Raw genomic sequence first — 14819 nt, 5'->3', positions numbered from 1 at the left:
AAAAAGTCAGAATTCTGACTTTTTTCTCTGAATTCTGAGATTAAAGTCAGAAATGTTTAATTTTTTTTCCAGTGGCCCTAATCCTCTTCTGTACAAAAGAACAATTTTTACAATTAAACATGAAAGTTTTAGTGTGTTTGTTCAGGCCCCTTTACTATGACTCCCCTCAATCCCTCAATAAAGTCCAGTGCAACCAAATTCCTTTAAAAATTGACTAATTAGTAAACTGACCTCATGTTTCTAGTTTGAAGTGTGTTGATGGCATGGTGCAGTGTTTTACAGTGCAGGTTGAGGTACAGCAAACATGTGAAAGAACAGTCACAAATATCGACTTTGTCACAAATAGAAATCTGGTGGTTCAACATTACTAAAACAGAGTGGCATATTAAATGTAGTCCATAAGCATTCTCAAAGACTGCCCTACTGGAGCAATAATTTAACTTTTTGCTTTTTTTATTTTAATTACACTTGTTTTTATCTCAGGTTGTTCATCTGAAAGGACAAGAGAATGAGGATGACATTAGAAGAACCATGCAGGAAATCATCAAAGAGTTGACAGAAATTAAAGAGTCCACCATCTCTGTCTCTCATGGCAACAACACACATTCAGTGAGGCACTTTGGAGTAATAACTTCACTTTTTGCTTTTTTCATTTTAATTACACTTGTTTCATTTCAGCTTATTTATCTGAAAGAACAAGAGAATGAGGATGAAATTTCAACAATCCTGCAGAGACTCATCAAAGAGTTGATGAAAAATCCTTCTGATGAGCTGATTTCCAACAAAATCTATGTCTATCGTGGCAACAACACAGATCCAGTGAGGCACTATCGAGTAATAATTTAACGTTTTGCTTTTCATTTTCATTAGACTTGTTTCATCGCAGGTTTTTGTTTTGGAAGAACCAGAAAATGAGGGTAAAATTAGACCAACCCTGGAGCAACTCGCCAAAGAGTTGATGAGAAAATCTTTTATGGAAGTGCCGTATTCCACCATCCAGATCTGTCATGGCAACAGCGCAGTCAAAGTGAGACACTATGGAGTAATAATTTCACTATTTGATTTTTTCATTTTAATTACACTTGTTTAATCTCAGGTTGTTCATCTAAAAGGACAACAAAATGAGGATGTGATTAAAACAACCCTGCAGGAACTTGTCAAAGAGTTCCTGGAAAAAGCCAAAGAGTTGATGAGAAGTTCTTCTGATAAAGAGTCGCATTCCACCATCTACGTCTCTTGTGGCAACAGCACAGTTTCAGTGAGGCACTATGGAGTAATAATTTAACTATTTGCTTTTTTCAATATAATTCCACTTGTTTTATCTCAGGTTGATCATCTGAAAGGACAAGAGAATGAGGATGACATTAAAACAACCTCGCAGGAACTTGTCAAAGCCTTGATGGGAAAGACTTTAGAAAAGAAAAGAGCATTGTGTTCCAGCACAATCTGCGTTTCTCATGACAACAAAACAATTAAAGTGATGGACTTTGGAGCAATATTTTCACAATTTGCTTTTTTATTTTAATTACACTTGTTTCATTTCAGGTTCTTCATCTGAAAGGACAACAGAATGAGGATGACATTACAACAAAATTGCAGGAACTCGTCAGAGAGTTGATGGAAAATGCTACTGATGATGCTTCATATTCCACCATCTGCGTCTCTGGTGGCAACAACACACATTCAGTGAGGCACTACCGAGTAATAATTTAACTTTTTGATTTTTTCATTTTAATTACAATTTTTTTCATTTTAGGTTGTTCATCTGAAAGGACAACAGAATGAGGATGAAATTACAACAAAATTGCAAGAACTCATCAAAGAGTCGGTGAAAAATCCTTCTAATACAATGTCGTATTTCACCAAAATCTCCATCTCTCATCTCAACGACCAAGTTAAAGTGAGGCAGTATAGAGTAATACTTTAACTTTTTGCTTTTCTCATTTTAATTACACTTGTTTCATCTAAGGATTATCATCTGAAACCAGAGGATGAAATTAGTGCAAAACTACAGGAACTTGTCAAAAAGTCGATGGAAGACACTTCTAAAGATATGTTGCAGACCTTCTGCATCTATTATGGCAACAACACAGATTCTGTAAGAGCTATTTCTCTATTTTCAGTTAAATCTTTGAATTTAGATTATTTAGTTTATTTTTATTTTTGCTTACTTTGAGATTATTTATCAATTGGAATTTATGTTTAATTTGTTATTTAAAATAAGTTCTTTGGTTAGTAATTGGGTGATTCTTTTTTTGCGGCAACATTTCGGCCTCAGGATTTTTGACAAAAAAAAGTATTGATGTTTTAAGCTTTAAATATTTTTGTCACAACACTGACATGTTTAGCATTAAGAAATTAATAATGGGCAAGCTCAGGATTGGATAAATTAATAATTACATGTGGTTTTTTTCACCATTGTCTCTGAATGTGTTCCACCCTGTTATGAACATTTACATATAGACCACAAATAGTTAAATATTTAAATTTTGAAAAATAATGACTTTTTCTTAAAAAGAGTGTGTTCCTTTTACTATATAATATGTTTTATTCTTGAAATTGTAACACATCATGAAGTTACAAATAATTTATGACTGTATTGTAAAGAAAAAACTGGTTGTTTTTTTTTACTCATTATTACTGACAGCATTGAAAATATTGGTAATTTTAAAAACTTATACCAATATTTGCATTTATTGGTCTTCAACTCCCAACATGGCACAGAAAAATTCACAGTACTTAATGTTTCTGTAACAATATTTAATAAAAACATGTATGGAATGGAACATCACACCCTGTTATTGTCCCATAACAGGGTGGAAAATCAATGTCTTTGACTCTAAAATCTGACATTCATCATTGTTTGCAGGATTGGCTCTTTCAAGTCAAAGTATAGGCACAGTATTTGTCCTGGTTCTATTTGGCAAAAACAGGTGATATCCCATTGTGTTCCTCAGGAACACAATGAGGAACACTCATTGTGTTCCTCTCACAATGAGTTCCTCCTGTGAGAGGAACTCATTGTTCTTCTCACAGGAGTCAAAGGGGGTAACTAGTGAAATGAAAATAGAAAAATGGCAAAGACATCTGATAATACCTCAGACTACTCTGCAAATCTATTCCATTATCTGACATTTTTTATTTGACTTCAAATTATTACTTTTCACCCTAATTTCTACATTGTTTGGTTCATGAACCTAACAGGGTGGAACATAACGGGGTGGAACTTTCTAGTTAATCTACCTGTAGCTCTTTATGTGGTCAACATTTAGCTAGCTAACCTTCCACAGAATAACAAACCTTTAATGACTAAATCTAATATAATGTTTTTTAAATTCTACTGAATAAACATTTTTCACAATCTATCCTAACAAGGTGGAACTTTAAGCTTTACTCATACAGGTTTAACATATTTAAGAAAAAGTACAGAGATAGTGACAGTTGAAGCTTACTTTGTTTTCCATGGTTGAATTCACCTCAAAACCAATTGATGTCACTTACATTAAATGGTTTTAATGGAATTTTAGACTTTTTGAAGGCAAAAAGGAAACATCATAACAGGGTGGAAAGTTAGTACTGGGACATGTATAATATGAAGGAAATATCAAATGAGAAAAATAGTTTCAGTAGATTAATTTGCATATTAAAATAAGGTTTAGTCCAGTCAATCAACTTATTGAAGAAAACCATATAGTCTATTACACTGCACTGGGGACACAATGAAATTGAACATGTCAGTCACCAAAAAGGTGTGTAAAGAACAAAATAATATTATTTAATATTTAAAATCCCAAGAAAACAAAAATAAAAATCATAGCAAAATCTAGGCTTATTTCATGAGCTTATTTCGTTTATATTTGAATAATGGCAAACATCTAAATGTATAATTAGAATACTTTGTTGAAAATATTTGGCACATTTTAGAAAAAATTATTGTAAGCAAAATATGGGGACATGGAATATTGCTGCAAAAAAAAAGTTCATTAATTTCAGTTTTGGGACATCTGTGTTTCATGGTATAAATAGGTTGGTTTTAGGTAGCTCATTAAGCACTTGGGTGGTCATATGTTTTTTGTTTTTTTTTACCAGTCATCAGATGCCAGTTAGTCACTTCAGTTATCAGTCAATCAGTGAGAAAACAGGTGCAATCAGAGCAGAAGAAGCAGTAGAATCCTATGAAGCCTGTAACTTGCTTTGCCTGAATATGGAATAAAGCAACAAAGAACTGCATTTTGACTTGTTTGATCTTTTTGGAGTACGTAAGTCAGAAACCCACGGTGCATGAAGTCACAATTTGAGTTGGCTTCACCTTTTTTGTTGTGATCACATTTAAGTCTTAAGTTTTTTGATTTTTGAGTTAGAGTTTTGGACAAATGGTCACTACAGATTCAGTGAGGCACTATGGCGTAATAATTTCATGTTTTGATTTTTTCATTTTAATTAAACTTGTTTCATTTCAGATTGTTTATCTGAAAGGACAAGAGAGTGGGCCTGATATTCAAAAAACCCTGCAGAAAATCGTCAAAGAGTTGATGGGAAAGACTGCTCATAAAGCGTTTTATTCCACTGAAATCTGCGTCTCTCATGGCAATAACACAAATAAAGTGAGGCACTTTGGAGGAATAATTTTATATATTGCTTTTTTCATTTTAATTACACTTGTTTCATCTCAGGATATTCCTCGGAAAGAAAAAAAGAGTGAGGATGAAATTATAACAACCCTGCAGGAACTCATCAAAGAGTTGACAGAAATGAAAGAGTCCACCATCTCTGTCTCAGAAAATAAAGAACTGTATTCAACCATCTCTGTCTCTCATGGCAACAACACAGTTTCAGTGAGGCACTATGGAGTAAAAATTTCAGATTTTGTTCTTTTTCATTTTAATTACACTTGTTTCATTTCAGGTTGTTCATCTAAAAGGACAAGAGAATGAGGATTACATTAACAAAACCCTTCAGAAACTGGTGAAAAACGCTTCTAAAAAGCCGTTGTATTCCACCATCACCATCTACTATGGGAACAGCAAAGATTCAGTGAGGCACTATGGAGTCTCCATGTCCACCACTGGTTCTTCTGCAGGAAAAATCCTGATTGATTCATCTTGTGATAACTTTTGGAAGGATGATGTAGGACATGTAGTGATGTGCTACTGTACGCTAAGTAAAACAGATTTGAAAAATCAAACATTTAATGTAAACATCAAACTTCCTGATAATGTAAGGTGTCAAGCGTTTGACCTCAGTAATGGAGAAGTAAAAATTCCTTGCCGTTCATGTCGCAACATGTTTGGCTTGGGTACGATTGAAACAAAGGGGTGGGCTTATGGCAACTGTGCAGAAGCTGAAAGTTTGAGCAAGTTGTTTAGCAATACAAAAGTTATAGTACAAAGAAATGGAAACTGGACAGAAGAAAACAAGAAAAGGACGAGAGATAATGTTAGGGATCATCTTAGAAAGGAACTGAATAAAATTCCCTTTGAATGTAATATCCCGTTCTACACTGCACATGAAGGAAAGAAAAAACCTAGGCGTCATAGTTGTTGAAAGAGCTTTGTTGAATATTAAATTAATGCATATTTATTAAAAATCCAATAAACATTTTATGATTTAATTATTTGGTCTTATAATCAATGCTACAGATAAACTGGCTTATGGCCCATAAAGTTTTCTGTGAGATGAAGCCTAGGCATGAACTCAAACCGGAAGACTCTACAGTCATGGCCAAAAGTTTTGAGAATGACACAAATATTATATTTTCACATGATCTGCTGCCCTCTGGTTTTCATGTGTATGTCAGATGTTTCATCACATACAGAAATACAATTGCAAACATATTATGAGTAACAAAAGTTTTTATTGACAGTTAGAATGAGTTAATGCAGCAAGTCAATATTTGCAGTGTTGACCCCTTTTCTTCAGGACCTCTGCAATTCTCCCTGGCATGCTCTCAATCAACTTCTGGACCAAATCCTGACTGATAGCAGTCCATTCTTGCACAATCAATGCTTGCATTTTGTCAGAATTCCTAGGTTTTTGTTTGTCCACCCGTCTCTTCATGAATGTCCACAAGTTTTCAATGGGATTAAGATCTGAGGAGTTTCCAGGCCATTTTGTTCCCTGAGCCAGTTAGTTAACACCTTTGCTTTATGGCAAGGTGCTCCATCAAGCTGGAAAAGGCATTGTTCATCACCAAACTGCTCTTGGACGGTTGGGAGAAGTTACTCTCTGAGGACATTCTGGTACCATTCTTTATTCATGGCTGTGTTTTTAGGCAAGACTGTGAGAGAGCCGACTCCCTTGGCTGAGAAGCAACCCCACGCATGAATGGTTTCAGGATGCTTTACAGTTGGCATGAGACAAGTCTGGTGGTAGCGCTCACCTTGTCTTCTCCGAACAAGCTGTTTTCCAGATGTCCCAAACAATCAGAAAGGGGATTCATCAGAGAAAATGACTTTACCCCAGTCCTCAGCAGTCCTCTCCCTGTACCTTTTGCAGAATATCAGTCTGCCCCTCATGTTTTTCCTGGAGAGAAGTGGCTTCTTTGCTGCCCTCCTTGAGACCAGGCCTTGGTCCAAGAGTCTCCGCCTCACAGCTTGTGCATATGCACTCACACCTGCCTGCTGCCATTCCTGAGCAAGCTCTGCACTGCTGGTAGCCCGATCCCGCAGCTGAAACACTTTTAAGAGAAGATTGCTGGTCTTTCTTGGGTGCCTTGGAGCCTTTTTGGCAACAATGGAACCTCTCTCCTTGAAGTTCTTGATGATGCGATAGATTGTTGATTGAGGTGCAATCTTTCTAGCTGCGATACTCGTCCTTGTTGGGGCATTTTTGTGCAGTGCAATGATGACTGCACATGTTTCTTTAGAGATAACCATGGTACACAGAAGAGAAACAATGATGCCAAGCACCAGCCTCTTTTTAAAGTGTCCAGTGGTGTCATTCTTACTTAATCATGACAGATTGATCTCCAGCCCTGTCCTCATCAACTCCCACACCTGTGTTAATGGAGCAATCACTGAAACAATGTTAGCTGGTCATTTTAAGGAAGGGCTGCAATGAACTTGAAATGTGTTTTGGGGGATAAAGTTCATTTTCTAGGCGAATATTGACTTTGCAATTAATTGCTGTTAAGCTGATCACTCTTTATAACATTCTGGAGTATATGCAAATTGCCATTATAAAAACTGAAGCAGTAGACTTTGTAAATATTAACATTTGAATCATTCTCAAAATTTTTGGCCATGAATGTATTCATCTTACCTGCTCAGCCAAACATGTCATCATGAGCCTCAATTCAAACCTATCGGTGATGGTCTCCTCTTCCAATCATCAAGTAGTGTCGTTCCCTTGATAAGGTCCAGCTGTTCATCGGCTTCCGCTCGTTGGCTGAGCTTCAACCTTCCTCCACCCCTTCTCCGCATTCATCTCGTGGTTTCTTCAATGTCCATTCAGTCTTCAGCATTCTTTCCACCACCAGTGTCCGGGGCCAAAGGGGGGAAGATGTCTCTAATCTTCATACCCAGTGGCTCATTCTCTCTGACAGCGGTTACCAGCGCAACGTCTTCCTCCTGGGTCCGAGCACCAAAGATTTTCATTTGTCAATTAAATTTTCTAATACCACTCTCTTTCTCTGTGTGTGAGTCTTTCCAGGTTGAATTAATCATGGCAGATGTGTAAACAAAACGGAATCCTGACATTTAAACAAAATGTGGTGCAACAAAGTATTAAATCAGAGGCGTTGAAACTTATATAGCAGAGTTACTGTAATACTTTTTTTTTTCTTGCATTTATCCATCCTGCTGATTAATTTCCATGAGTTAAATTGTACAAAGTTATTGTCAAATTAAAGATGCTAAAAGGTCTCAAATGATTTTGGCCTCGTTTTTTTTTTTTTGTGACATCACATAAACCTGAGAATTTGTAACAATTATTTCACTCCAGTTCAATTGAAATTATAATTAATAGAATACAAATAAAGCTCAAGCTGGTGATGTCCTAGTCCGAGTTAGACAACAACAATCGATGGAAATGAAATGTGTGTCTCAAAAGGAGCCTGGAGGGACGAAGGCTGCTAACGTGTTGCTAGCTAGTGGTAAGTTTACTTATTAATTATCTTTGTTTAATTATAAACATTGCAGTAAAGATATAAACAAACTTACGTTAGTTTCATAAATAATTATTTCATCAATTCTATTGTAACTTTTAGGATTATAACAATTATAACAATCATTCATGTAATAACTGCATGGAGGCTATGTTTGTTGCGACTTAATATACTTTTCTTCATAAACTTAACCTGGTTTTAATTAACAGAGAGACTTTGATATTGTGAGGTTGTTCTAACTCGTTCATCAATGTTTTTATCTTCAACATATGTTTGCAGTCTAAGCAAATGAAGATGAAAGATGAAGCCAGAGAGATCAGGTGTTAGGAAACTAAAGACTTTCCTGTCTGAGAAGAGGCTCTGGCTCCACCAGATCACCAACCAGCTCTGAAGATGAACCTTCACATCGTCTTCATGATGTAAGTTTGTTTTTGTTTTTTTAATGAGGAGCTAGCTACATTTTCAACAACAAAAACCGGTGTGTTACCAACACCAAGGGCTTAATAAACATCATTTGATTTAAAGGTAACTGGACAGAATTTTTCTTCTTGTCAATCTAACATTTCTCTTTCATACATTTTATTTGTTGTTGGCTTTCAGGGCCCTGTGATGGACAGGTGACCTGTCCAGGGTGAACCCCGCCTCTCATCTGATGGCTGCTGGAGATGGGCACCACCAGCCCCCCTCAACACCCTGCAAGGATCAGCGTGTTTAGATAATAGATGGAAAGATTTTAAGGTACTTTATCTCCTTAAGTCCACACTTAAAACAGCTTCATAGTTATTGCCAACATCAACTGATTCTATGACATTGCTGACTATTTTTTTCTTCTTCTAACATAAACAGGCAAAGAAGACACCCAAAAATGTTTTTACACCCTAGTGTACACGGCGAGTCCACAATGTCTTAAAATTGTAAGTATTTTTTTAATTCGCCATTTTTCTGTACTCTTTAAAATACAAATGCTTTCTCTGTTTAATTGCTCTATTGTTCTTTTTTGTAGGTTTCTGTAAAGTCCAGTGAATGGGAATGTTCTGTCGTTGATCCTCACTGTTCTTAGGAAGGAGAAATGTCAGTATGTCTGCAGTAATACTGGAATACTGTGACAGTGAATTAAAACAATACTCTGTCCTTGGTGAAACAGTTTTCACATTTCCTCTTAAGTGTACCTATTGTTTTATTGTGCTAATTTTCATAAGCATGTTGTTTGTAAACTTTGAATCTACTGACAATTTGTACAATTTTGTTTTAGTATATTGGCTCTTGAAAAAAATGTGGGTAACACTTTATTTGAAGGGGTGTGCATAAGACTGACATAACACTGTCATGAATATAAAGAAGTCTTTAGGAATGTTTATGACTGTTGTCATGAAGTGTCCTTCGGTAAATAATGACACTTTTAATGGGAAGTTGCTCTAAAAGTTGCATTGAAAGTTCATTAAAAATTCCAACTTTGCATGATTTTGTAAATAATGCCAATTTAATGCAAAGTTGAGAACAGAACCAGCATCTTACATCGCAACTTGAAGACTTAAATAATTTTGCGGGTTATTTGTTTAGCTTTCGGACCGTCATGCTAATAATCTGGGTGAGTGTTTGTAGCTGTGCGCTGCTTTACCTGCTATCTGATCGCTCCATGTCTTTATGTCAGCTGGTCTCCTTTAGAAAGAGGAGACCAGCTGCACAGGCAGGGTGAGAAATGAGATGCAGGTGATCGGTTTGTGTGATCGGCAACAAGAGACCATGATCGGCGATCACTGATCATACACTTTTTCACGGAAATTGGCCGATTATGATCAGTGGCCGATTGATGGGCACACCTCTATGAAAACATCATAGAGAACTGAAGGATTAAAAAGTTTGGAGACATTAAATTATAAATGAATGCAAGTTTGTAATATTGTCCTTTTTGTCTCACTGAATCCCACAACTGTAAAGCATCAGGTTAACAGAGGGCCCTGATGGCAGCATTGGAAATGAAATACAATGAAATATTTTGCTGTTTGCATAAATAAACATTTGAAATTTGCATTTCACCCAACAGTCATGGTTTTGTACTGGTGGAGGAAGCCACAGAATCCAGAGACAACACACACACACATCGGTGGAACATGCAAACTCCATGCAAAAAGATCAGGGTTCAGAACCCTGGACTTTCTTGCTGCTAGGCAACAGTGGTACCAACTCCAGAACAAGTGAGGATTAGCAAAATGTTTACATTCGTTTCCAACTTACAAGCAAAACCAGCCTGCTACTGTTTTAATATGTTTTCATTTCAATCTGGGAAGACTCAGACGAAGAAAAAAGGAACAATTAAAAGATTTAATGACAGCAATGAATAACAGTTCTTTGGCGCTCGGGCCCCGGCAGCTGATCTGAGCTGAGATTTGATGTGAACTCGATGAACATCCCGATAACCGATTAGGGATGCTCTCCCCCGGGGCCCGACACTGGTGGTGGAGGTCTGGAAAGGGTGCCATCCTGGAGAACCAAAGGATGTGGGTGGAGAAGGGGAGGTGGTGGGTTTAACGCAGCTGGGAAGCGGCTGACGGCGTGGGTGTGGATCCTTTTATGCTGAGCTTGATTGATGATTGGACACGCCAGGTGAGGTCCAGCCCTGAGGTCGGAGATGAGCATGACGCCGATGGACGAACGGAGGTGATGGAGTCTTCCAGGTTGAATTTTCACTATTAGCTCCATTTTAATATCACACAAAGATAACCCGAGTCAATAAAACGGTGGTTTACAAATTTGCTTTGCCTATCAAGTGAAAAAAGTTATCCAAGGTAACCTTGCGATATATAAAAAGGTAATTGCAATTCCAACCTGATAAATCTTTGTTGCAACAGTTATCAAATTTATCTGATCACTAGCAACAACTTTTGACTCTCTGTGGAGATGTTTTGGCCAGCTCTTCCTTGCAGAATTGTTTTAATTCAGGATGTGTTTGGATTATGAGGATGGTGGAAGGCCCACTACTGCTCCATGTCTTTCTTCATTGTGGGTACAGGCTTTCACTGTGGTTTGGTAACGTCTCAGAGCCTTACCAATGACTTTGTTACACATCTTAGATATTTTGTTTCACCTATTTTCTTGAATTTCATTATTTCAGGCCACAGTGTGTTACTTTTTAAAATCTTTTAACAATCTTAATTATGTCAGGTTCTATTTAAATTGTTTTGGTTTTGTTTTTTTATTGTATAGATGAGGCACTCCTGCAAAATAAGTTTTTTTTATTACTTACATTTAAGTTATTGTTTAAGCAGAAATAAGGGGAAGTTTATTTTTCCCATAGTGGCCAGTGGAGATTATGGGAACCACTCCCTTGACTAATAATAGAACTAGAATGAAAATTGTCAAGACTGAAATGTTAATTTTGGATATCTTAATGTAGTAAAAAGTTTCTAAAGATAGGTTGTTGACCTTCTCAAATTATTTTGCTCTGAAATGAGCTTTACCAAGAATAGAGCTGGCTATCCCCATTGTAATAAGACACTTATTTAAAGCCCTTGAAATATGCCATTGTTCATTTTACCCTTTCTTAGTACATTAATCCTATTGCCGCAGTCTAATGCTGAAATCCTGAAGAGCTAAGAGGGCTAGATCTGCTTGACCACACAAGATATTCCTGTTTCTCCTGAAACAACCTGGTATCAAGCGTTTAACCACAGAGAGTGGCACACAGCTAACAGGAAGTAGTCTACATCTGTGGTGCATCCATTGCAAAGACTTAGCGAGTTGCTCTCATGCAGGTGTTAAACTCTGAGAGGCGATTAGATATCATCACTTTTTCATTAACTTGGTATTTCTTGTGTCTCCATGGCTGTGTAGGAAGAATGGCCCTTTTCATCAGTCCTCCAACAAATGGAACTTGCTGAAAAGAGCCAGGCTAAGTTGTGAGGATAATGAAACAAGAGAAAAGGAGCCAGATATCTGCCAAAAGAAACAAAGTCAAATAGTGCAAAGTGAGTGTCCAGTATAACGGCTGATAATCAAATATGTACGAACGTGGTTTTTACTGCTGTGGTGGGGAATATCCGGATATTCCATTACGTAGACCAGACCTGAGTGCACATAGCTTCTTTATGAAAGGTGTCTCTGTCTGTGGACCGAGATGCTACACTGACATCATCCGGAGCCAGCAGATGGGACATTTTATGTGTTGTGGTGCCAGGGAGCAGTTCACACTTACAGCCAAACTGTCTCCAAGGTGTGGTTTAGACTCTAATGTGCAAAAGTCCATCACAGACTAAAGATTTACAACTAACAACACATACTCATTTTATTCATTTAAATCACAACACTTAAAACATTCTACCAGAAATGTGTTGACCAAATAAAAGCTGGAATATAGTTATATGGATTGTAAATAAATTATAAATATTCCTACTTTCCAAATTTAATATTTCTGCAACTGAATACTAGATTTGTCTAAAAGTGATTTTTTACCTATGCATATATATTTATTTTGCATTTGTTTTTAAATGTGTTAACCATTGTAAGCTTTGCAAATGAGTTGTAGCTATAGAACATAAAAATTCAAATGAGGGAAATTTTTCACATTTATGGCGGTTGTCATCTTTTGACTAAAAGTGTATTTATCTAATGAGTGACTCATACGCAAAATAATATCATACTGGAAGAAAAGCACATCGATTTTTATATTAAAATGTATCTTTTAGGAGTTTCTATCACCTGGCTTATGCAGATGATATACTGGTATTGTCTGATTTTATGTTTTGACAAACCGAAATAGAAAAACGGGTAGGACATATGCAGATATTGTCCAATATGTTAGGAAGTAGCATGTTAGCCAAGAGTTTCTATATAAAAACAAAGTCAATGCTTCACTATTTCATTATGTGGATAAATTAATACCTTCCTAATTGCCATGGACATTTGAAGACTTACTATATGACAATGCAGGATTCAGTTTCTTGATGCCCACATCTTGCATCTTGATTTACTTCTCAAACTAGTCATGTTACTGACAACATAAGTTTAATTTGATTATAGTTTGAATAGCTGCTGTTGTTTCTATAAGTGTTGCCATAGATACTTTGCTTTGGTAAGGATGGAGTAAGCATGTGATGGATGCCATTTAATGCATGCTTTGTAACTGTCACCTGCCACCTAACCCCTCTCAAGTGTCTAAGCACATCATTAGACTCTGCAAAGACTCAGGTGAGGTTGTAGCAGTAATCAGCTAGCTGCCATGCTATCAGGAAGTTTTCATTCAGTAACTCACGATTGTTTATTGTAATGGAACCTGTATTTGCCTTTGAATGTTAAGTTTTATACTTGAATTTTTTGACAATGTTGAGAGGTTTTATTTTGACTCTACATTATTTAGTCTCTTCAGAGCCTTCATATGTTTTCAGTCTGTTAAAGATAGTATTACCAATAGCAGTAAAATTTCCACAATGCCTGTTTTGTTTTTTTTTCTTGGAAAAAGTTATTAAAAACAAGTTTTTGTCTAAATTAAGGTGGATTCATGGTTCCTTTTTCCACATAATGTAACCGGTAGTGCTTATGATTAAATAAATATAATTATGTGATCAGTATCAGTGATCGGCCATGATCACTGATCATGGGTGATCGGACTCAGCAGGAAAAAACCTGATCGGCACATCTCTAGTTTCCTAATATCATGTCTAACTCTTTCCCTGTCCAGTTTCCATTTCTTTGTACTGTCTCTCAAACTTCTTCCTGTTTAAGAAACTTGCTCAAACTTTCAACTTCAGAGCAGTTGCCACAGGCCCATGACTTTGTTTCAGTCATATCCAGGCCAAATATATTTTTATAAGAATGGCAGGAACTTATTGCTTTTCCCTTTCTGGTGTTAAAAGGTAGACACCCAATCAGGAAGTTGGATCGTTACATCAAAGTATTCCTTCCTCCTCTTGTAGTTTGGACTCTGAAGGGCCACATAAAAAGATATGGTCCCCTGGCCTTGAGTTTGACACGTACAAGGTGCTTTAAGACAACGCCTTAAAAAATGTCTTGTGAAAAATGTTCTTGGAAAAATGCCTGTACATTTCCTTGTTACCGTTTATCAATTAAAACATTCTCTAAAACCTGCTGGGTTACATTTGTGTTATGTTTGCTTCTTTAGTCCTTGTAGGTGAATCATTACCCTGAGAAAGAACAGCTTTAAACACTGAGAAAAGAGAATGGAGCTCCAACTTTAACAAAGTAGTTTATTTCAAGTAATCAAATTACTTTTGTCAAACTTACACTATTTACATTTGTTTAACACGACAACTTAATATATTTATTTGAATAAACTTAAATTGAGTACTTGCAACAAATTAACTGGATTTTTTTTTTATTTGGTTCGCATGTTTTCTTTTTTCAGGGTAAAAACCTGACTGCAGTGCAGCATATTGTCTATTAATAACTGCGACTCCACCTATGAAACAACTCTGTTGGTGTCTGCACACAATTACTAGAAACTGCAAAGAGAACATGTCATGAGCCACATCATCACCCTGATCCTCATTAAAGAAACATAACATTTCTGTAACCTAATGAAGCAGAGATCCTGAGTGTGAAGAGATGGGCGTTTACTACTTTTTGCAGCCTCATGTTCCGAGTCAGGTGGTCATAGATTTAGGCAAGGTGTTGTTCAAACATCATAGCAGCTGTAAAACCAAGTAGTAAACCCAAAATTTATTTATTTTTCAAAACATAATGTTCCATATTTTTTTATAAG

The 14819-nt window shown here is 36.5% G+C and overlaps 1 protein-coding gene across 1 annotated transcript; it reads left to right on the top strand.

Annotated features, from left to right (window-relative positions):
* Window positions 1–661: 661 nt before the first annotated feature.
* LOC106930177 (uncharacterized) lies at window positions 662–7867 on the top strand. Its single transcript, XM_088010107.1, has 7 exons — window positions 662–1027; window positions 1097–1686; window positions 1757–1900; window positions 1970–2098; window positions 4461–4604; window positions 4674–4835; window positions 4906–7867. The coding sequence occupies exons 2-7, from the start codon at window positions 1618–1620 to the stop codon at window positions 5542–5544; spliced, it is 1287 nt and encodes a 428-aa protein (XP_087866233.1). The 5' UTR covers window positions 662–1027; window positions 1097–1617; the 3' UTR covers window positions 5545–7867.
* Window positions 7868–14819: the final 6952 nt, after the last annotated feature.

This window comes from Poecilia mexicana, unplaced genomic scaffold (assembly GCF_051168715.1).
Source record: "Poecilia mexicana isolate PSO_F unplaced genomic scaffold, ASM5116871v1 scaffold_11, whole genome shotgun sequence".
Taxonomy (NCBI): Eukaryota; Metazoa; Chordata; class Actinopteri; order Cyprinodontiformes; family Poeciliidae; genus Poecilia; species Poecilia mexicana.
This window is presented reverse-complemented; position numbering and strand designations above follow the sequence as displayed.